The following is a 21,725-nucleotide window of genomic DNA, read 5'->3' on the forward strand; positions in this document are numbered from 1 at the left end:
ACGATCGAATGTTTTACTTTGATTCATCGATTCATCTTCCAATCTTCTTTAATTCATGTGTTTTTCTCGTCTTTCTTATTCACTAGAAGAGCAATGATCATGTAATGTTAAAATATTAGGATCTCTTAAGATATTGTTCGATTTTGATTTCTGTATCTTTTTTCCTCTTTCTCTTTCTCTAAAGAAAGGAAAGAAGATCCTGCAATTCTTGCTCTGAATTTTTCTTGTCTTTCTTATTCACTAAAAGAGTAATGATCACATAATGCTAAAATATTAGGATCTGTTAAGATATTGTTGAGTTTGATTTCGGCATTTTTTCCCCCTCTTTTTCTTGCTCTAAAGAAAGGAAAGAAGATTCTGCAATTCTTGCTCTGTGAATCTTCTATTCGTAATGGGAAGAAGGCGTTATAATTTGGGGGTAGAAATAGAGTAGATAGTGATTTGGCGGCTTAAAGTTACAAGGGTTGAGAATAGATAACTAAGGTAGGAAAACTCATCTTTACAGATTTTGGAAACATCTGATTCCAATCCAACGAACAAATTTGATGATTGATTGATTTTGATCTAGCGATTAATTAATTTTATTTAAATAAATAAAAAATTCAGATTTTATTTTCTAAACGGTTCCTCATTAATTATTAAATGCCCCGTTTCCGTTTGTTCGGCTTCGAACATCTGTTTATCGAATTCTAGATGGTCAAGTGTGATTGGACTTACCAAAAATTCAAAGAATTAATAGCGTGGGATCGCATTTCTCACTTATTTAGCATTATCCATACTTTTTTGGATAAGTAATTAACTAATACAATTAGAGAAGCTTTAGTGGATTTTGATTCTTTAAAGTAGATAATCAAATTGTACAGCTGTCACCTCCCCGACCAACATAGATTTACTTTTGCAAAAGTTAAAAAGAAGAACAGTCCTCGTGTCAATCTTCTGTATTGCCACGTATCATTGATGAGGATGACATCTGAAATTTCTGAACCAGGATTCATGACACATGATCACTTCCATACGAATGTAGGGTCTTAAAGGTTGGGGGTGGTTGGGTGGAGCATTTTTTATGGTAGACCCCCGGCTTAGCACAACCAATTGAGGACATTAGGCTGGATTACCTGCAATATAGGTTAGAAGGTTCAGTCCAGCTCATAACGGGCCCAAATATGGGAGAAAATGGATAACCTAGCTTGTGGAGCCAATTAAAAATGGATCAGGATTCACGCCAATGAGGGTATCGTTCAAATAGCGTTTAATGAACATCCAACGGTTGGGCTGTCTAGACACACTGATTTTCCTTAACACAACAAAAAAAGGTTGAGGTTGTTATTTGGAATTTTAAATCAAACTCCTGAATCAATGCTGATTGCTTGCTGCTGACAGCTTAAGTTATTTGTTTAACTAGTTGACCCTAGCTCCACCGGCCATTGGCAATTTAATAAATAAATGGAAGAAAGATCTTTGGGGGTGTTGGAGTGTGCCCTCTGCCCTCAAACACGGGCTAAATGACCGCCTCAACCTCGTGAAATGGAGTAATGATCGCTCCGTTGATGCTGCCGTACGCACTAGCAATGGCCCAAACTGCGTAGAGGGCCAACACTCCGTCCTCCTCACACCCCACCAGAGAGAAACTCTTGCCTTCTGTTAGTAGGGGTAGACAGACTCAGAAGTAAGAACTTCTTTCGATGTCATCAACAACAAGGTGCCGATGACCCTTCTGAGTACTGTTTCCTCTTTGTTTTTTTCCTCCCCTGTTAATGTACTTGCTGTATAAAACTTCGAATAAAGTAGATGGGTAAAAGCTAAGAAATACTCCTCCCTAGCAGAGGTGAGATATGATTGTGTGACCGCGTGTTTTATGCAGCTTTGAAGTTCTGCTTTAGAGAGACTGGTTGGTAAAAATGTTTCTAAGAAATTTGATAACCACAAATTAGATCGACCTTAAAAATAGTAATGCATAAGAAGTATCATTTTCTATAGAATAAAAGAAAGCTCCCGGCGAGGATCGAACTCGCGACCTTTCGCTTACGAAGCGAACGCACTACCACTATGCTACGGAAGCGTTGTATGAGTATGACATCACAATTCCTAAAAGTTTAATGTATAATAATTATTTGTCTGTAATTTGTGTGTCATAATAAGAATTGTTGATTTAGACGTTCAGAGAATTTGGGCTTGTTTCTAACTATGTCTTGATCTTGTAACTGTTTTCTGTTGCAGCCTGGAGTAAATTTGAATGGTTTGAAACCTGATGACATAAATCCCCGCCTTGTTTTTCACTATGGGATCCCAGCTGGATCCACATTATTGGCTTATGACTCCATTCAAAAGATACTTGCAATTTCTACAAAGTAAGTTCCTTCTACCCAGCTACTTGTGATTGCTCACGTAATTTGGATCCCCATTCCTTTCTCTTCCTTACCAACGAAGATTTGACTCTGCCTGCTATTTCTCTTTTTACTAACATAATATATCCATTTTCCGTTGGGTAGCAAGTAGTAAACCAATTTTCATTTTGACAAAAAAAAACAAATAGTAAGCAAGAATTGTGTAAAATACTTGTGGGGACTATGTATGGCAAAATTTCCTATGGGAATTAGTTAATGACACAACGCGTATGAATATTTCATTTTTACCATACGGGTAGAATTTCTCCAGAGTTAGAATGACAAAAGTATGTGCTTGACAAACTCCTTGAATCTCACTTGAGTGGTGTTTCGCTCAGAGGTGGCAATAGGTTTGCTGTCTGGGCCTGTCTCTTATCGGGTTAGTTAGGATAATCATTGACTAAACCAATAGGATTTGGTTTAGCCAATCCCATGTGGGTTGGCAGGTTTTAATCTAGAAAATTTTTCGTTGCACCCATGTTGGTTTGAGTTGGGTTGGGACCAAAAATTACCAATCATATCCTGAATAGGGTTCACATCGGATTGGGAACTGAATTGAATTAAAATTAGATCGGAATTGGTCAACATGCTTTGAGGTATTGGGGATCATAGTGGCTGTGTTGGCCAAGTCAACTTGGTATCGGTGGAGCCCGATCTTCAGTTCAAGGTTCAAAGTTTTGGTTTCAATACAGGTTTCGTGAAATTCACATGACACTTAAATACAAACAAATAAATAAAAGACTAATTAAGTTGGACCACTGATTCAACCAGCTTTGGACTGGTTCAACTTATTACATGAAAAATAAACTTTGTATGGAAACTACTAAGCAACTAACTACTAGTACTACTTAAAAAAAAACTACTAGTACTACTAATACTACTTGGACAGCTTCTTGTTCTTCTTCTTGCGGATATAGTGCTTCAGTTCTGCATCAGCCTCTTACCTGGAAGAGGGAGAAAGGAGTAGATCATGGTGAGTAGGTTCAGGAATAGAAGCCCAAGCCACTAACCCCTGGATTTCCCTCTTTCGAGATTATGGATTGGCTAATCCCAGCCTGATTCAGGGTTGGGCATTCTGTGAACCAACCTGCTTCTACTGGGTGCAGACCAGGTGCAATTTATGTTTTACACTTTAGTCCCTTAACACCTGGATTTCCAATAGTATATGTTGGCAAGCCCTGACTTGTTTGGATCCAGGTCAGATTGGTAGTTAGACATTTGCCATCTTGAACTTTCACTCACTCAATTGGTATGCTTGTGCAACTCTGTTTTCATGATTATCTTATGGTTTCTTTTCGGCATATCAAAGTTTCTTCTAGCATTGTTTTATAGTGATGACTAATTGTGCTTATGAGATCATTTTACTTATATTGGTTTGTTCAGTGGTAGAAATCATTTCTTGTATCCTGTAGGAAAAATGTAGGACTGGAAAACTGGTTCTGACTAATTATTTTTGCAGAGATGGCCGAATCAAACTACTTGGACAAGATAACACTCAAGTTCTACTGGAGTCTAATGAGGCAGTTCCGAGCAAGTTTTTACAGGTTTCCTCACTGTTTGATTGTAGCTTGTTTCATCGTAAATAGTCTTGGGAATCATTAACTGGTTTCAAATCCTTTCTGTGGCAGTTCTTTGTTGTTGAGACCATGAAAGATTGGATCAATATCTCCTACATGTTTGTTTTCTCTTTTCCTTCTTGGTTTCTTCATATTTCAATTGACTAAAACTTTCCGTTGTCTGTGATTTTACAGTTTCTCGAGAACGAACACATCCTTTTGAATGTAACTGCCCGAAACCACATTGAGGCAAGTCATTTTAATAAGCCAATCGCTAATGCTCTTGGTTTTTTGATATTGTGTGTATTTCTCCTTTAATTTCATGAGAAAGCCTATGTAAACAGAAATAAAGAAGTGAGTTTTTGAATGCATCCATGCATTTATGTTTGTGCATTGTAATGTTTTCTCTGTCTTGTGGAGTTGGCAATGCAAAATGGAAAGGGGTAGGGGGACTGGAGAGAGCAGCGAAAGGGAAATTATAACTGACAGTTAATATTTTAGAGTTGTTCTCCCGTTGGAACCCTCTTACCATGGGAACCCCCACAGTACAGTCAGATTGCAATAAGTTGTGTACAGTTATTAGCATCTCCACCATACAAGGGGTGTTCATACGTAGGAGCGTTCCATGAGAGCATTTCACCATTTTCATATATTCTGGCAATTTTTGTATTAGAAGATATTTTTATTGGATGATTACTTCTGAATTCTTGATTTTTCTTTCCAATTATTCTGAGTTTTGATTTTGCGATTATTGTATCTTAGGTATGGGACATATACACAAAGCAGTTATCTTATGTACATATATTTGAAGAAGAAATTACTTCTTTCGCAGTCATCCAACAGAGTCCCTATGTGTAAGTATAAGTGTCTCTGGCCACATCAACTTCATTAGGGGATTCAACAGAAGTATAGGGGAGTGTTGGAATCATCTTTGTGTAATAAGGTAATATCGACTGAATGCAGGTATATTGGAGATTCTCTGGGAAATGTTTCTATTTGGATGCTTGATCAAGAACTATGTCATTTCATACAGATGAAATACCACATTCCTTTTTCAGCATCTCATGGTGAAAAACATTTCCCTGAACCTTAATTTTTATTCTAATCAAATGATTGCAGTACGGGTGTGCACTGTCCATTGTGTCATTATTTTACATGTGCGTGTTTGGTTGTCTATACTGACATGCTTATGTATGAGGGAGAGAAGCTCTGGGTTTGCATATTATGCAGTATAGGATAGTCTTTTGGGGAAGTACTCAAGTATGGAAGTTTGATTGATTATTTTCGTTGTTATTATAATCATCTTCATCCTGTGAACAGCAGTGAAATATGAATGCTTGAATGATCTAATCGATCACCCAGCCCCTTATTTATATTAATCTCAAATCATAATCAAAGTAGGAGTGCCCCCCCAGTCCTATTCCTATTAGGAATTCCTACTACAACTAGGAATCCCAAAAATAGAGATCGGATAGAGGGAAAGAACAGAAATAGAAATAAAGCATAAAACAACTAATAAAATAACTAAAATAATAAGGACTAAGTTACCCCTATCGGGTAAAGAGCCAATCTCAACACTCCCCCTCAAGTTGGAGCAAAGATGTCGATTATGCCCAACTTGACTAGATTGGGATGAAACAATTTCATGGACAATCCCTTGGTGAAGATATCAGCAAGTTGATCAATAGATGTCACAAAGGGAATACAAATCAGCCCATCGTCTAACTTCTCTTTGATGAAATGCCTATCCACCTCAACATGCTTGGTACGATCATGCTGCACTGGGTTATGTGCTATGCTTATTGCAGCCTTGTTGTCGCAGTACAACATCATAGGAACACCAATATCTTGTAGCAAACCTTTAAGTCAGAGTAACTCACAAATACCTTGTGTCATAGCTCAAAACTCAGCTTCGGCACTAGAATGAGCAACTACATTTTGCTTCTTACTACGCCATATGACAAGATTTCCACCTACAAAGGAGCAATACCCAGAAATAGACTTGCGATCCGCAGAACCAGCCCAATCAGCATCAGTGTATGCTTCTATCCGTAGGTGACCATGAGCAGACAGAAGAATTCCTTTTCCAGGAGCTGACTTCAAATAGTGCAAGATACGAAGTATAGCCTCCATATGAGAAGAGTAGCGATCATGCATAAACTGGCTCACAGTACTCACGGCGACAGCAATGTCAGGACAAGTGTGTGAGAAATAAATCAGCTTCCCTACAAGTCTCTGGTACCGGCATTTATCAATAGGTTCACCCTCTTTTTCCTTGAGTCGAACAATAGGATCCATAGGAGTATCTGAAGGGTGGCAGCCTAACAACCCGGTTTCAGCCAATAAGTCTAGGACATACTTCCTTTGGGAGAGAAAAATACCTTTAGCAAATCTGGCTACTTCAATCCCAAGAAAGTACCGTAGTTTCCCTAGATCTTTAATCTCAAATTCTTGTCCAAGGAAGGTCTTCAACCGTCTGATCTCATCACTATCATTGCCAGTAACCACTATGTCATCAACGTAGACTATAAGAACAGTGAGTTTTTCACCAGCCCTCTTTATAAAGAGTGTGTGATCAGCATTACTCTGCTTATAGCCCACAAAAATCATGGCATTGTGGAACCGGCCAAACCATGCTCGCGGTGACTGCTTCAGCCCATATAGTGCACGCTTCAGCCTACACACTTTTCTTTGGTTTCTGTCGCAAGGGAACCCTGGTGGAATGTCCATATACACCTGCTCATCCAGTGCTCCATTTAGGAAGGCATTTTTTACATCCAGCTGCTGCAAATCCCATCCAAGGTTGACTGCACAAGATAATAACACACGAACAGTATTTAACTTTGCAACAGGTGCAAAAGTTTCCTGGTAATCAATGCCGTATGTCTGAGTGAACCCCTTGGCCATGAGGCGTGCCTTATATCTATCCACAGTGTCATCCACCTTCTGTTTTACCACAAACACCCATTTACATCCAACGGTTTTCTTCCCAGGTGGAAGAATGACAAGCTCCCATGTGTTAGTTTTCTTCAAGGCTTCTATTTCTTCCATCATAACTACCTTCCACTTTCCATCTGATAGAGCTTTCTGCCAATTGTTAGGAATATGAACAGAAGAAAGAGAGGAAACAAAAGCACGAAAGGATGGGGAAAGGGAGTCATAAGAAACAACATGAGATATGGGATGCTGAGTGCAAGTCCTGACACCTTTGTGAAGAGCAATAGGTAATTCAGGAGAAGGAACATTACCAGATGGAGAGGTAGGTTCTGGATCCGGGTTCGGCAATTGGATGGGTACTGGAGCAACGATTGATTGAACCTGCTTATGTTTCCTTGCATAGGTCTTCACAGTACTGTCATCAATCCTCTGCTGAAATTCATTAATAGTCCTCTGGATAGGAATCTGGGCCAGGGCAGATTGCTCCCCCTGAATAGAGATAGTCTCCCCCTGTAAACAGATTGATGACAGTACTGTGAAGTGGAGGTGGAGAGTCAATAGTCAGCACATCTTCACTAACACTCTCCCCCTGAAGAGGTGGGGACACAAAATATGGAACATTTTCATGAAAGACAACATCCATGCTGACAAAAGTCCGGCGGGATGGAGGGTAATAACATTTGTACCCCTTCTGTGTAGCAGAGTAACCCAAGAAAATGCAGTGGAGACTACGGGGTTCAAGTTTACCAGGGGACCTCGTATCTCTGGCATAACAAACGCAGCCAAATACTTTAGGTGGGACTATAAAGGAAGAAGAGCCAAGTAGTAGCTCAATAGGGGCTTTGGAATTAAGGACCCGACTGGGTAGCCTATTAATTAAATAGGCTGCAGTAAGGACAGCATCCCCCTAATAAAGGGAAGGGACATTGCGAGCAAACAGAAGAGCCCTAGCCACCTCCAAGAGGTGGCGGTTTTTTCTCTCAGCCACACCATTTTGGGCTGGAGTATTGACACAGCTGATCAGGTGGAGGATTCCATGCGCAGCAAGATATTTTTGGAACTGACCTTCCATATACTCTGTCCCATTGTTACTCCTCAAAATTTGAAGAGTGGCATTAAATTGGGTCTTAACTAACTGATGAAAGTGCTTAAAACATGAAAAAACTTCATTTTTTGTGTGCATAAGGTAGACCCAAGTGAACCTAGAATAGCAGTTAATAAAAGTGACATACCACCGATGTCCCGAAAGGGAAGTTTTCCTACTAGGACCCCACACATCAGTATGAACAACATGAAATAAGGAAGAGGATCTTTTATTAGAAATAGGATAATGGGAACATGTCTTTTTAGCCAAGACACAAGGCTCACAAAAAAAATCTTCGATGGTACAGTCTTTAACTAATGCTGGAAATAAAGTGGATAAAGTACCTAAAGGGGGATGGCCTAGCCTAGAGTGCCATTTGTGTAGTTTAGAAGAGAAAGATGCCGAAGGTAAAGCCTTTGTAAGATTTCCATCAAGCAGGTACAAGCCGCCATGTACTTTACCTGATCCAATCGTCTTCCCCGAGTCCCGTTCCTGAAAAACACAGTGAGTGGAAAAAAAAAATCACTTTACAATTCAGGGATTTGGTGATACTGCTAATGGAAAGAAGATTAGTTGTAAATTTTGGAATATGCAACACAGATGATAGTGTAAGGGAAGGAGAACAACCGATGGATCCTTTCCTTGAAATGGAGGAGAGGGACCCATCAGCAATTTTGACTTTATCCTTACCAGAAGCAGGAGAATATGTATTAAAAAGGCTAGAAGAACCTGTCATGTGATCAGTAGCACCGAAGTCTATGATCCATGGAGTGGAAACCACTGATGCACAATGACCAGCAAAGGGAATACCTGTATGGGCAAAGAAGGAACCTGAATTGGCAGCAGACGTAGTAGAGGCAGCGGATGTGTTCAACATACGACGTAGAGCCTGGAGTTCTTCCTGGGAGAAACCGATGTCAGCAGTTGGAGTTGGAGTTACACTTTCAGTGTGATTGGCTTTGTTTTTAGACTTAGCACAACCACGTTTGGCCTCAAAATCAGCAGGATTCCCGTGTAATTTCTAACACTGGTCCTTAGTGTGATATGGTTTGTGACAATGCTCACACTTCACAGGCTCTTTGGGAGTAGCAGTAGCAGCAACACTGTCAGAAGAAGTAACAGGAGTGGAGCCAGCAGTCTGCAAGGATGATCTCTCAACTTTGGGAGTAATCATCATGGCAGCCCTTCGTGTCTCTTCACTGTGAACATAAGAAAAAGTCTCCTCTAAAGAAAGGAACCCGACCAAGGACTTGTACCCAAATAGGGTCATAATCATCATTGAGACCAGCCAGGAAATCATAGACTCGAAACTGATCAACATAAGAATGATAGGCAGTAATGTCAGCAGTAGTAGTAGGATGAAACCGAGCATAATGATCCAATTGTTGTCATAAACACTTGAGGGCAGCATAGTATTTAGTGATAGTCATCTCCTTCTGAGTAGTATTTTGGAGTGTCTTTCTGATTTCATAAACCTGAGCGCCACTTCCTGATCAACCATAAGTTCCCTTGACAGCAGTCCATATCAGAGTAGCAGTGTCAAGGAGGAGATATTGAATGGAAAGATCAGTGGTCATAGAATTCAAAACAAATGACATCACCATCGCATCATTGGCAGCCCATTTAGTACGGGCAGCACCATCTTCAGTAGGCTGTTTGGTGGTGCCAGTAAGATGTCCAATGAGTCCCCTACCAGCCACGGTCAAGGATAGTGATCTGGCCCAAATTAAATAATTTGTACCATCAAGCTTAATGGCAGCAGCATAGGGAAGAAAGTCAGTCCTAGTCTGACCATCCCCTCCAGAAGTGGCAGTAGTCATCTCTGAATCACCCATAATTCAGCCAGGTAGAAATCGATCCACAAATTTGAAAAACAGATCTTAAAAAAACCTGAATATGGGTTTTGAAGTTGCAGCAATTTCAGCCGTCAGAATAGGCTGAAAAACAGATCGAGTGCTCCTCTAGTAGTGGGGAAGAAGTCCTCCAAAAATTAGCTCCTTCGGATGAGCCAATAAGAAACCCTAAATTTATCAAAATTTAGGAAAAAAACTGATTTCCAGAAAAATCGCAGGTTGGAATCTGATTTAGGATTGATCCAAAACTGCAGTCTTCAATCAGGGAATGGTGTAGACCAATAATGGCAGGAACCAATCTCCAAGAAAACAGAAATCAAACTGTAGTTGAAGAAGTAGCTTGATCTCCAAGGATGGAGGGAATCTGCCGGCAGATTTAGGTCACACCAGTTGTCTTCGATCTTCAGTGAGGTGTCATTGAGGGCAGCAGCTACATCTTCATTGGATCACCTCAAAGTTGCTGCCCTGAATGAGATAGAGAGTCCGAGAGTGGTGGAGAAGAAGAGAACTAGTAGCCGAGAGAGTTGGAGAAGAGAAGAACCAGTAGCCGAGAGAGTTAGAGAAGGAAACCCAGAAAAATCGAGAGGGCTGCTATTCAGATCAGAGGTGGCTCTGATACCATGTGAACAGCAGTGAAATATGAATGCTTGAATGATCTAATCGATCACCCAGCCCCTTATTTATATTAATCTCAAATCATAATCAAAGTAGGAGTGCCCCCCTAGTCCTATTCCTATTAGGAATTCCTACTACAACTAGGAATCCCAAAAATAGAGATCGGATAGAGGGGAAAGAACAGAAATAGAAATAAAGCATAAAACAACTAATAAAATAACTAAAACAATAAGGACTAAGTTACCCCTATCGGATAAAGTAGCCCATCTCAACACTTATCATTATCATTATTGTTGTTGTGGTGAGCAATGTTCTATAACTTGGGTTTCGACCAGCCAGAAACAGAGAGGTATGGTCGAAACCTGTGATTTTTTCCCAGCCAACTCGAGTTGGTGGTTTTGAGGCCCAGAAATGTTTTTTTTTTTAAATCTAAATACAGCCTATTTTTGACATTCTAAACAGTAAACACAATGCATATATTGGCTGGAAACCAGGGCAGACACCTATTTATGCCAAATATCATTTATCATATACTTAAGATATTATTCCTATTTGAATCCAATAAAAATAGTTAAAAAATCAAATTCTAAAAGGATAAAAAGTCAACCCCCAGTTCAAGAACAAAAACAGGATTTTCGGCGGTAGGTACAATTTTCAGCTTTCTAATGTTGGGGTTTTTCTCAAATCTGAAAAATTCATAAATCTTAATATGGTAAAACATTGCTAAAAACAAAAAGTGCGGTAAAATATTCATTTATTTTGATATTTAAGAAAGATTTTCATTCAGAGCGGTTTTGACAACATTCAGGCATACCAAATTAGGTTTTACCGGAGCACAACTCTTTCAATGCAGGGTTTTGGCTAGGATGAATCGATTATTATTGGAGGTGTCTTGAACAGACAAGTTGGGAGGGACCTGAGAGGTTCTAAAGGGGTCTATGGCGGTTTTGGGGATGGGCAGAGGAACGAGGAGGGGACCTCAATCCTAGACTTTGTGGTAGCTTATGATCTTCCCATTGTGAACATCTTTGAAAAAAGAGAGAAGCACTTAGTTACCTATAATAGTGAGAATCGTACCAGTAAAATAGGCTTCTTCTTGACAAGAAGGGCAAACAGAACGGTGTGTAAGGACTGTAAGGTTATCCCAAGTGCACAGAAGCATAGGAGGAGGGAACCTATGTATCCCAAGATTAGGTAGTGGAGATTAAAAGGGGAGTCTCTAAGGATATTTTCTAATATTGGCTAGGGCGAGGAAATATGAGGATCGTTATACAAACCTAAACACTAAAGAAAGGGAAGGAAGAGTATAGATTTCGATCAGGTGAGGTGCATCAAGAGTGCTGACGGAAGAGTGTTGGTGAAGGATGAAGACATTGTGAAGAGATGGGATGAGTATATTTGTGACCTACTAAATGGAGATGAGTCGAGTAAATTGACCCGAATGAGTACATTTTTCAGTAAGACACCACACGTCTTAGATATGTAAGGAAGATTAGTGTGGCGGAAGTTAAAGAAGCCTTAGGAAGGATGAAAGCAAGTAAAAACTCCAAGCCCAGATGAGATTCCAATTGAATTGTGGAAAACTCTTGGAGGTTGTGGGTTTTATTAGTTAACCAATCTGTTTACCAGGGTTATGAGTACAAGGAAGATGCCAGATGAATAAAGGAGAACTATTGCAGTCCCGATCTACAAAAATAAAAATGGTTTACAAAGCTGCAATAACTATAGAAGCATAAAGCTTATGAGTCACACTATGAAACTTTAGGAGAAGGTTATTGAAGCCCGTTTCAGAAGAGAGACTCATATCTCGGTGAACCAATTTAGCTTTATGGCAGGTGGATCCACTACAAAAGCTATCTACTTATTGAGGAGGCTCATGGAAAGATATAGAGATAGCAAGAAGGATCTCCATATGATCTTTATTGACTTGGAAAAAGCTTATGACCGAGTCCCTAGAGATTTAATCCGACAAGTTCTAGTAAGCATAGTTCGAGAACTCGCGAGATCTCGCCGAGTTTCTCGGTTTTTCGAAATCCCGAGATGAGATTGCCTACGAGTCTCAAAATGTCAATATCTTGGATCTCGGTCGAGATCTCGGTTTGACATAGGAAAATACCCATCTAGGTCCTTTATATGAGTGCCAGATCTTGAGATCTTGCTGGAAATTCTTGGTATACAGACACCTATCTATGCCAGGAACCAAGACAGACAAGACAGACACTTATTTATGCCTAATATCATTTAAGTATATGTTTTACATTTACTTAAGATATTATTCATAAATAAGCAAATACCCCCCTATATGAATCCAGTAAAAATATTTAAAAAATCAAATTCCAAAAGGAAAAAAAGTCAACCCCCAAGTTCAAGAACAAAAACTGGATTTTCGGTGGTAGGTGCAATTTTTAACTTTCTAATGTTGGGGTTTTTCTCAAATCTAAAAATTCCATAAATCTTATTATGGTAAAACATTGCTAAAAACCAAAAGTGCGGTAAAATATTCATTTGTTTTGATGTCCAAAAAACTATTTTCATTTAGAGCGATTTTGACAGCATTCGCGCACACCGAATTAAGTTTGACCGGTACATAACTCTTTCAATATAAATCAGATTGTAGCAATCTTGGATTCAAATAGGGGGGTATTTGCTTATTTATGAATAGTATCTTAAGTAAATGAAATACAAATACAAAAGCATTTACTTAAATGATATTAGGCATAAATAAGTGTGTTTGTCCTGTGTCTGTCCTGGTTTCTAGCATAAGTAAGTGTCTGTCCTGCTTTCCCACTAACTGAAACTCCTATTTGGACTTTGTTTTTGCAAAATTTGATAATGCCATTGTGTTTAAATGGTTTAAAATAGGCTGAATACTAAGTTTCAGACCCAAACTAGGTCTAAAACCCACCGAGATGAGGCTGCAAGTCGAGAAAAAGAAAAGTGCACCAACTCGGCGAGATCTCGACTCGACTCGACTCGGTTTTTCAAGGGTCTGAGTTGGCACCGAGACCCGAGTTTTCGAACCTTGCTAGTGAGGAGAGGCGTTGCAAGTAAATATGTGGATGTACTATGTTTGAGGGCATGGTGACTAGTGTGAGATCTGTGGGACATCAGGGAAAGAAATTCCCAATTACGATTGGGCTACACCAGGGATCAGCCTTAAGCCCTTACCTATTTGCGCTTATCATGGATGAACTAATCAAGAACATTTAAGACGAGGTCCTGTGGTGTATGCTCTTCTCTGATGATATCGTTTTGGTGGATGAGACAAGAGAAGGGATTAATTCTAAGTTAGAGCTTTGGAGGTTTAACCTTGGAAAACAAGAGGCTTTAAGATTCATAGAACGAAGACAGAGTATTTGATGTGTAATTTTAGTCACACTAGGATGGATACTGATATGGTGCGAATTGAGGAAAGAGAGATACCGCAAAGTGACTATTTTAGATATCTGGGGTCGATCATAAGTAAAGAAGGTGACATAGAGGATGATGTTTCACAAAGAATTTAAGTGGGTTGGATGAAGTAGAGAGGTGTGTTCGGAGTGTTGTGTGATTGATGTATTCCTTTAAAGCTCAAAGAAAAGTTCTATAGGATTGTTGTATGACCGGCTATGATATACGGGGCAGAATATTAGGCAGTTAAGAAGTGCCATATTGATAAACTATGTAGCAGAGATGAGGATGTTAAGATGGTTGTGTGGAAAACAAGGAAGGATAAAGTACGGAATGATCATATTAGAGCGGACTTGGGAGTCACTCCGATCAATGACAAGCTCCAAGAGAGACACTGATCAAAACAGAGCCTTGAAAAATTATGAAATATGGGAGACCATATAGTATTGGTCGGAATTCTGTAGACGTGTGTAGACATCAAGGTTCAAACATTCAATTTCGACCTTGGTTGAAACCGAAATGTTTTGTGAAATGGCGGAATTTCGGTTGATATATTGCACATTTTGGTTAAAAAAAATCGAAATTTGCATTTCAGTGGTCAAATAGTTGAATTTTGCGCTGAAGTTTCAAGGAAAATCTATTTCAGCATGACTACACATATTCAAACCATTAGATTTGGGGAAAAAAAAAAAAGCAGAATAAATTCTGACCACTTTAAGTGGTAGATCTCCCAACGCAGTTTAACATGTAAAAATTGAGGGTCAATGAATATAATATTGATCCGATTTAAAAAAAAAATTAGCTTCAATAAAAATAAAAATTTTAAAACCAGAAAATAAAAAATAATTAAAAAATATAAAATTAATCCGAATCTGTGAAGTTATAGATCATCCTATAGTGTCTAACATATAAAAAATTGAAGGCCCAGCAAGGTTTTAAAGAGTGGAATTCGGATCTGGATCAGTCCTAGACGATTCCGATCTGGATTGGATTGGTCCAAATTGGATGAAATCTACACTAACCCTAGATTTTGGAATGGAAGGGGATAGAAAAGAGTTTAACTTCAAATTTTAATCTTACAAAATCTTCACTCAAATCCCGCAAATGATCAATGCAGATATTGTACTACCCATAATGCGTTCATACAGTCAAAGATTGGATTTTCAGGGCTCTCCAAAGGTTTCATTCGAAATTCAGGAACAATCGAAATTTTTATCATCAAAATAAGGTATATAATATGGGCTTGTAATGTTTCGCTGCAACTACCGAAACATATCAGTCATTTTGGCATTTCGATTGAAATTTTGATTGAAACTATGTATCTTTTGTGATGTGCATATTGTTTCGTTTCGAGCCAGCTCGAATCCAAAATATTTCGTTGAAATTCGCTATTTCTACCACAATTTCGAACATTGGTCGGTATTTCTACCACAATTTCGAATATTGGTGATACATGTGGATGTGAGCCAATACATAGGGGAGTATATGATTGAATTAAGTTTAGAAATTTGAAGTATTGCTAATCCTGACCATGTATTATATATCCAATGGTCAGAATTGCCACATAATCATTCCATGTGACACAATTAGGTAGGCCATCAAGGAAGCCCTTCGGCCACGAAAAACATTTATGCCTTCTTTTTGTTTTATGTGGCTTTTATTCAAATATTTGGGTCTTATCACTAGTAAAGAGTTGGTTGATGTACTAAGATTTGAGAAGGAAATTGTGTTAACATCTTTTTAAATTTTGAACACCAGTTATTTTACCTTAATTTTTACCCTTTTTACCTCTATTGGTTTATTCATTCTCTTTGCCATGACACTCGTTATCTCTAACTTGATGGCTGTTCTCTTTCAGTTTCAGGGAATACAACTGAAGTAGCAGATAATGCTTCTGTATTGCATATATTACCACAACCAATGGCTGAGAGTAAGAGGTAGCCTTTTTAAGCTGATGTTTCTCCTATGAAAACAATGTTCTGGACCGGAAATAAAACGTAGTACTCGAAGAAACAGTATCTCTGTGGGTGTATGAAAATTTTTAGCCTAGTGCATCATAAAAGTGTTACTTTCATGTGCTGCTTGATGCCCTTGCCAGAGTTGTGGGTTCAGTCCAGCTTATTTTCCAAAGAGTGGGCCTTTTTCTTTTCCTTTTTTACTTTCATTTCCCCTTGCCTTCACCTGAGCTTGGACAAAAATGATCGAGGGGGAAAGACAAGAAAAAGTTCTGCCAACTGCCAATACTACAGTTATCCATTTTTGTTGCATATCCAACTAATTGTCCAATTTTTTATGTCAACCGCTCCATCATGAATAGGAATCTTGATTTCTCACTGTTTTAATGGGTTGAAACTGAGAATCATGTGTGACTGCCTCACTGGTAGTATTCTGTAGGGTGTATTCTCTTCCTTCATGTCAACCGTTGTCAAATAGGCTGTGCTGCTAATCTCCACGGCAAATTTTGATGAAGATAGTGAGGTTGTACCAATTTAGACAGTAGACCTGTTTTGGTAGCGAGTTGCTGTTTCACATAAGTCATCCTTTAGTCATATTTATCTTTAGAAATTATAAACAAGGATACCTTTATAATAGTACTGCTCATATTCTACATGATAAATGCATCAAAATTTTATTTTTATGCTTCTGCAAAACCTTGCAAGTAAAATATATTAGTAGTCATCTAAATACTTTGACAACAGATTTGCAATGCTCAACAACTTCAAGTAGCCACTGTAGGCTGTTGTTCCTGTAGACTAATGGTACCCCTTGATTGTCAAGATAGTCCCAATGCATCAAGAATTTCCTTGACCTGATATTGTTGGGGGTTACATGGATCTTTTATGTCGACATTTGTCTTTTCCAACTACCATTATCCTGTGACTCCACATTGTCCAACTTGATCAATCACTCTCCTATCAGGACTGAGACTAGAAATATAGAGTAAAAACTAAGACCAGTTAGGCTTCCTACCGATGGATGAGCAATTGTGTTTAAGCTGTTGGTGTTATTTCTCAACACCTGTGATAGATGCTACCAAGTAAGAAAGTTCCTCAATAATTCACACGGATCATTTCAGAGACTGAAAAATATTTGGTTTTAAAGTATCATTCCATATCCGCCGATACTAACCGATATGTATCGTATCTTTAAGGTACTGATACGATACCTAAAAAAATGTGGTATTAGTACATGTAAGAAACCTCATCCTGTATATATAATCAATTGAATGTCCTTGTCTCGTCATATTTATGGATGATATATTTTACATATTACTTATTTATAGTGTTTTATGCTTAAAAACTGTATTTTGCATATATCATAAGCATTTCCATACGTATCTAGCATATTGACTCTCTCCAATACGATACAATACGTCTCTTAAATTCACCTTTCCGATACCATACCCGATACCAATACTTTAAACGTTGGTCCCTAGGCAGGTTACATTTTTAGGCCAGGCCATTTTTTTGAAGTCAAATCCAAGCTTATAATTTTTCAAACCTAAGGCATGAAAGTGGTCTATTTATTCCAGGAACTGTAGGTGTGGCTGCAGTTTGGAACTTTCACATCTGTTCAAATAGTTCTGGGTAAATCCCCACTAGACAAACCATGTCAGACCTACATAAGTATTGGAAAATTTTCACTTCTCTCCCTTTTTTGTTTCTTTATTTTTCCCCCTCTTTTTAATTGTGAATTTTTTCTTTTTGGGGTTGGGGAGTGTTATAGCTGCAGAAATGGGACATGCTGGGCCCAGAAATTGAGCTTGAAAAACAATGAAGCCACAGTACTCGAACTGCCCAATTTCTTAGTTTTTGCAAATTGCCCATAGTTACAGGTATTGGTATCTGTCATCTCTTCTTAAATCCCTTTAATTATTACTTTTTGTTTTTTGTTTGCAGGGTCCTTCTAATTTTTAGAGATGGTCTTATCATCCTTTGGGGAATCCAAGAAAGTAAAGTCATTTTTGTAACGGGTGGAAGCATGCTCCACTCATTATGTAATGAAACAAAAAAAGTAACTTCTGCATGCTGGGCATGCCCATTTGGAAGTAAAGTAGTTCTTGGTTACAGCAATGGAGAGATTTTCGTTTGGAGTATTCCGCTCATTTCAGAGACAAAATGTGAAATACAAGCTGATAAAGATCTTTGTGCTTCTCAAAATGTTCCTATTTGTAAGCTCAATCTCGGGTATAAGATGGATCAAATCCCTATAGTTTCGTTGAAGTGGGTTTATGCAGATGGAAAGGCTAGTCGATTATATGTTAATGGTGCCTCTAGTTCTGTGTCCTCGAACTTGTTACAGGTACTGTGGATGTCATGCTACTTTGATTCTAATATTCTGCTTCTCCAAATAATAATCTACAGGTGGTCTTGCTTCATAAACATAACTTCTCTCATAGTCTTATGATGACTCATATCACTGCCATTATCCATCTTTTATTTTTAACATCATTGGTAATTGGTCTTAGATACTTGAGAAATTGGAATCTGTATTGTTGTAGCTGAACTTTTCAATTGGTATTGCCATTATCCATCTATTATTTATTAAATACGTAGACATTTCTCTTTAATGGTATTACATGGAGAATCTTAGCTGGTCTGCTTTCTGACTTCAGTGGGAATGTCCACACCCTTCTGTTTCCAATCTTCTACCAACCCTCCTCCATTATAGATAGGATGTTCTACAGAATGTCTGGTAAAGTTGGTTGGATAGAAACGGCTACTCTAACACAAAAACTCTCTTGTAAGACTTTTTCCTAAACAGAAGGAAAAAGGATAATTTATTATTATTATTATTAGGGAAAAAGTTCTCTGTCTAGGAGTGTGGCCTATGCCAGCACTCCCGTGAGTCTATCTCTCTCCTCCCCATGTGAAAAGACACTTCTGCCCCCTTGTTTTAAAGAGGAGAGAGATAGACACATGGCTTCCCTTATTATTATTATGATGATGGGAGGGAAAAGAACTAAAGACAGGAAAAGTCACAGAGGTCTAAGGAGAGACCAGATACCACATAGCCGACTCTAGAACATAAATGGGTCCATTATGTCATTAGCTGGATCTATCTCATTCCCACTTTATCACCCTGTCATCTTCTTTCTAGAACTTAATAGTTGGTTCTGATGTGTCAGGTAATAATGATGAATGAACATACAGAATCCCGTACCATTAAGTTCATGTTTCCTCTTCCAGAACCGTGTCTAGATATGGAAATCATTTCAAGCTCCAGTGACCAAAGCAAACAAAAAGGAGACTCTCTTCTCATCCTGCTAAAATCAGGCCAGCTGTATGTTTATGATGATTCCACAATTGGAAAGTATTTATTACAGAGCCAGTCAAAGTCACCTACGTCAGTCCCAAAGGAGGTAGTAGTAAAGCTGCCATTTGTGGATTCAAGCATCACCATAGCAAAAATCATTACAAATGATTCAACTCTGTTAACTTCTACTGATGAGGTAATTTAATCATAGAATGTTTCTTCTTGATCCATTACTTTTGCATTTGTCTGGAGCTTTATGGACTACCTGATATTGTTGTCTTATATTTTTTCTGACTCTGTAGGATTACAATTCGCTTGCAAAAAATTCCACACCATTGCTTCCCAATGATATGAAAGGAAAAGATGCAAATAACTCATACTCAACACATTTCAGTGGGTTTGCGAAGATTAAAAATTTGTATATAACTGGGCACAGCAATGGAGCTATAAATTTTTGGGATCTGTCTTTCCCTCTTTTCCTTCCGATTTCATCAATAAATCAACAGGTAATTTTTCTTTTTTAGAAGACATTATATAAGTGTCACTAAGGTTTCATGGTTGCAAAAACTTTCTTTTCTAGTTAAGTCCTTTAAACATGTGTGACTGTATCAGAGCAGTAAAGAAGACACATACCGGTTCATCAAGGATCTCTCTCCACTTCACACTTTTTGCTTGTTATTTGGGAAGTATCTTTGCACTATAGTTATTCCCGTTTACTTTGATCATGCAGAGTGAAGAAGATTACTCCTTAAGTGGTGTTCCAGTGGCAGCATTATATTTTGATAGCAACTCCCGCGTTCTTGTCTCTGGAGATCAAAGTGGAATGGTGAAGTTTTAAATTGTGTACCATGATCAACTGTGGTTCATTTCTGTGTGGTGTTTATATAACACTTCATTATTTATCTTTCATGCAGGTCCGTATCTTTCAATTCAAACCTGAGCCCTTTGCTTCAGAAAACAATTTCTTAGGTATGCCTGGATGCACAATTCAGTCCAAATTCATTCTACAAATGTCTCCCTGCATTTTAAGAGAGAAATGAACAAGATTTATGAATTTTTTGTTTGGGAGATCTCATGACATCATGAGGGTATGGAAATGCATGAATCAACAACCCCCCCCCCCCCCAAAAAAAAAAAAAAAAAAAAAGGGGACTGTTGTGTTCAGGTTGACTCAGCAAATTTTGTTCACCCAAAGAAACCATTGTGTCAGGTAAAGTATGGCTACATTTTATGTGTCACCTTTAGTGCTGACTCTTGATTCTTAAAAGATAAATTTAAAAGATACAACCTTTTGTTTAGATATTTGGCCATGGCATTTGTTATCATAACACATTTTAGGGTTGATGAAAGGAGAGACAGTTAATGACAACATAAACTAGCACAAATTTTTGAAAGGTAAAATTTCTTATGAAATACATTTTCTTATAGGTTTTTATTATAAAAATAAAAAAACAGGTGTCTTCTTTTCAAATATAGTTCTTTCAGATTGAAGGAACTAAAAGAGCCAAGGGCAGGCCTGAATTAACCCTAAGTGAAGTAGTGAGGAAAGACATGCATAACTTAGGTCTCGTGTCTTGTATGACGTTGAACATATCTGATTGGAGAACAAGGATCGGTGTAGCCGACCCCATTTAGTTGGGAAAAGGCTATGTTGTTGTTGCGGATTATTTTTCTCCAATAACCAGAATGTTAACTTCTTCATAGTTCTTCACTTGCAAAAAACTTTCTGCTAATCTTTAAATGGAAAACTGTTGATGTATACATTGATGCTGCCCTTCCCTAACAGTTAGAGCTTTTAGGTGAAACGGTAGCGAACATGGTATTAGGGTAGGGGAGGTCTAGTGTTCGACTCTTGGGAAGTGCATCGGAAGAGTTTTTCTAACATTTCTTCTCCCTCAGTGCTGTGCGAAGGAAATGCTGTGTGAGCTCCATGTGCAAGGACCATGGGATCTGGACCTGCACGTGTGGGGGAGTGTTGATGTATACATTGATGTGTGCTCTTCCCTAACAGTTTGAGCTTTTAGGTGAAATGGTAGCGAACAAAAACTTATCAAGTAAACTTGTGTATGACACATCATAGAACATACCCCCACCTATGGGTACCTTTTCTAGATAAAGAGACAACAATTTATCCATTTTGGAAATCTTAGGGTTTAGGATTTGCACAGTTGGAGAGAGAGCGTGGAAAGTCCTATTCTTAGATCTTTCTAGAATTCATTAATGAGATAGAGAGAGAGAGAGTTGAATCCCCTTTGAATAGGCTGTTATCCTTCTCCTGTCACCCCCCCCCCCCTAGAAGTAGAAGCTTTTGCTCGTATAGTTGTTCCTGAAGAGGTACTTGCAGCAGACCAACGTAAAGAGAGATGTTTCCAAAGGGCAAACTGATCTATTATGTGCAGACAAAAGGAAGTTGGTCAGTTGTGATGCAGTGTCTATAGAGTGGTTGGACCAATAGGACCAGCTGCGGAAACCCAAAAAACGGAACCAAGCCAACATGGGTGTTTGGTCTAATAAAGGCTGGTAGTGGTTTAGTTTGTAATATTTTCTTTTATTTCTTGATGCCCTGTATGTGTACCCGACACAGATGTCTTGGTTACTTGGACAAGTGTGTTTGTCATAGTCCATCAACTCTGTTTGATGGTTATTTAAA

The 21,725-nt window shown here is 38.5% G+C and overlaps 1 protein-coding gene, 1 long non-coding RNA gene and 1 other non-coding gene across 4 annotated transcripts in view; 1 reads left to right on the forward strand and 2 right to left on the reverse strand.

Moving 5' to 3' along the window:
- LOC122662432 overlaps positions 1–21,725 on the forward strand; it is a 40,994-nt gene that overhangs the window by 141 nt on the left and 19,128 nt on the right. Inside the window, exons 2-12 of one of the 2 annotated variants that reach the window (XM_043858065.1) lie at positions 2,218–2,348; positions 3,844–3,928; positions 4,136–4,189; positions 4,703–4,794; positions 4,904–5,007; positions 15,684–15,756; positions 17,719–18,121; positions 18,948–19,271; positions 19,378–19,581; positions 19,806–19,901; positions 19,990–20,044. In XM_043858065.1, the coding sequence (XP_043714000.1) occupies positions 2,218–2,348; positions 3,844–3,928; positions 4,136–4,189; positions 4,703–4,794; positions 4,904–5,007; positions 15,684–15,756; positions 17,719–18,121; positions 18,948–19,271; positions 19,378–19,581; positions 19,806–19,901; positions 19,990–20,044 (1,621 nt within the window). The remainder of the gene's footprint in view (positions 1–2,217; positions 2,349–3,843; positions 3,929–4,135; positions 4,190–4,702; positions 4,795–4,903; positions 5,008–15,683; positions 15,757–17,718; positions 18,122–18,947; positions 19,272–19,377; positions 19,582–19,805; positions 19,902–19,989; positions 20,045–21,725) is intronic. The other variant, XM_043858066.1, reaches the window with a different exon arrangement.
- LOC122662433 lies at positions 52–21,062 on the reverse strand. Its single transcript, XR_006333021.1, has 4 exons — positions 20,825–21,062; positions 7,564–7,568; positions 5,876–5,884; positions 52–65 (listed from the first exon to the last, which is right to left on the reverse strand). It is a non-coding gene; the product is annotated as an uncharacterized LOC122662433 (long non-coding RNA).
- On the reverse strand, positions 1,988–2,059 carry TRNAT-CGU. The gene has a single exon. It is a non-coding gene; the product is annotated as a tRNA-Thr (tRNA).

This window comes from Telopea speciosissima, chromosome 5 (assembly GCF_018873765.1).
Source record: "Telopea speciosissima isolate NSW1024214 ecotype Mountain lineage chromosome 5, Tspe_v1, whole genome shotgun sequence".
In the NCBI taxonomy this organism is placed as follows: domain Eukaryota; kingdom Viridiplantae; phylum Streptophyta; class Magnoliopsida; order Proteales; family Proteaceae; genus Telopea; species Telopea speciosissima.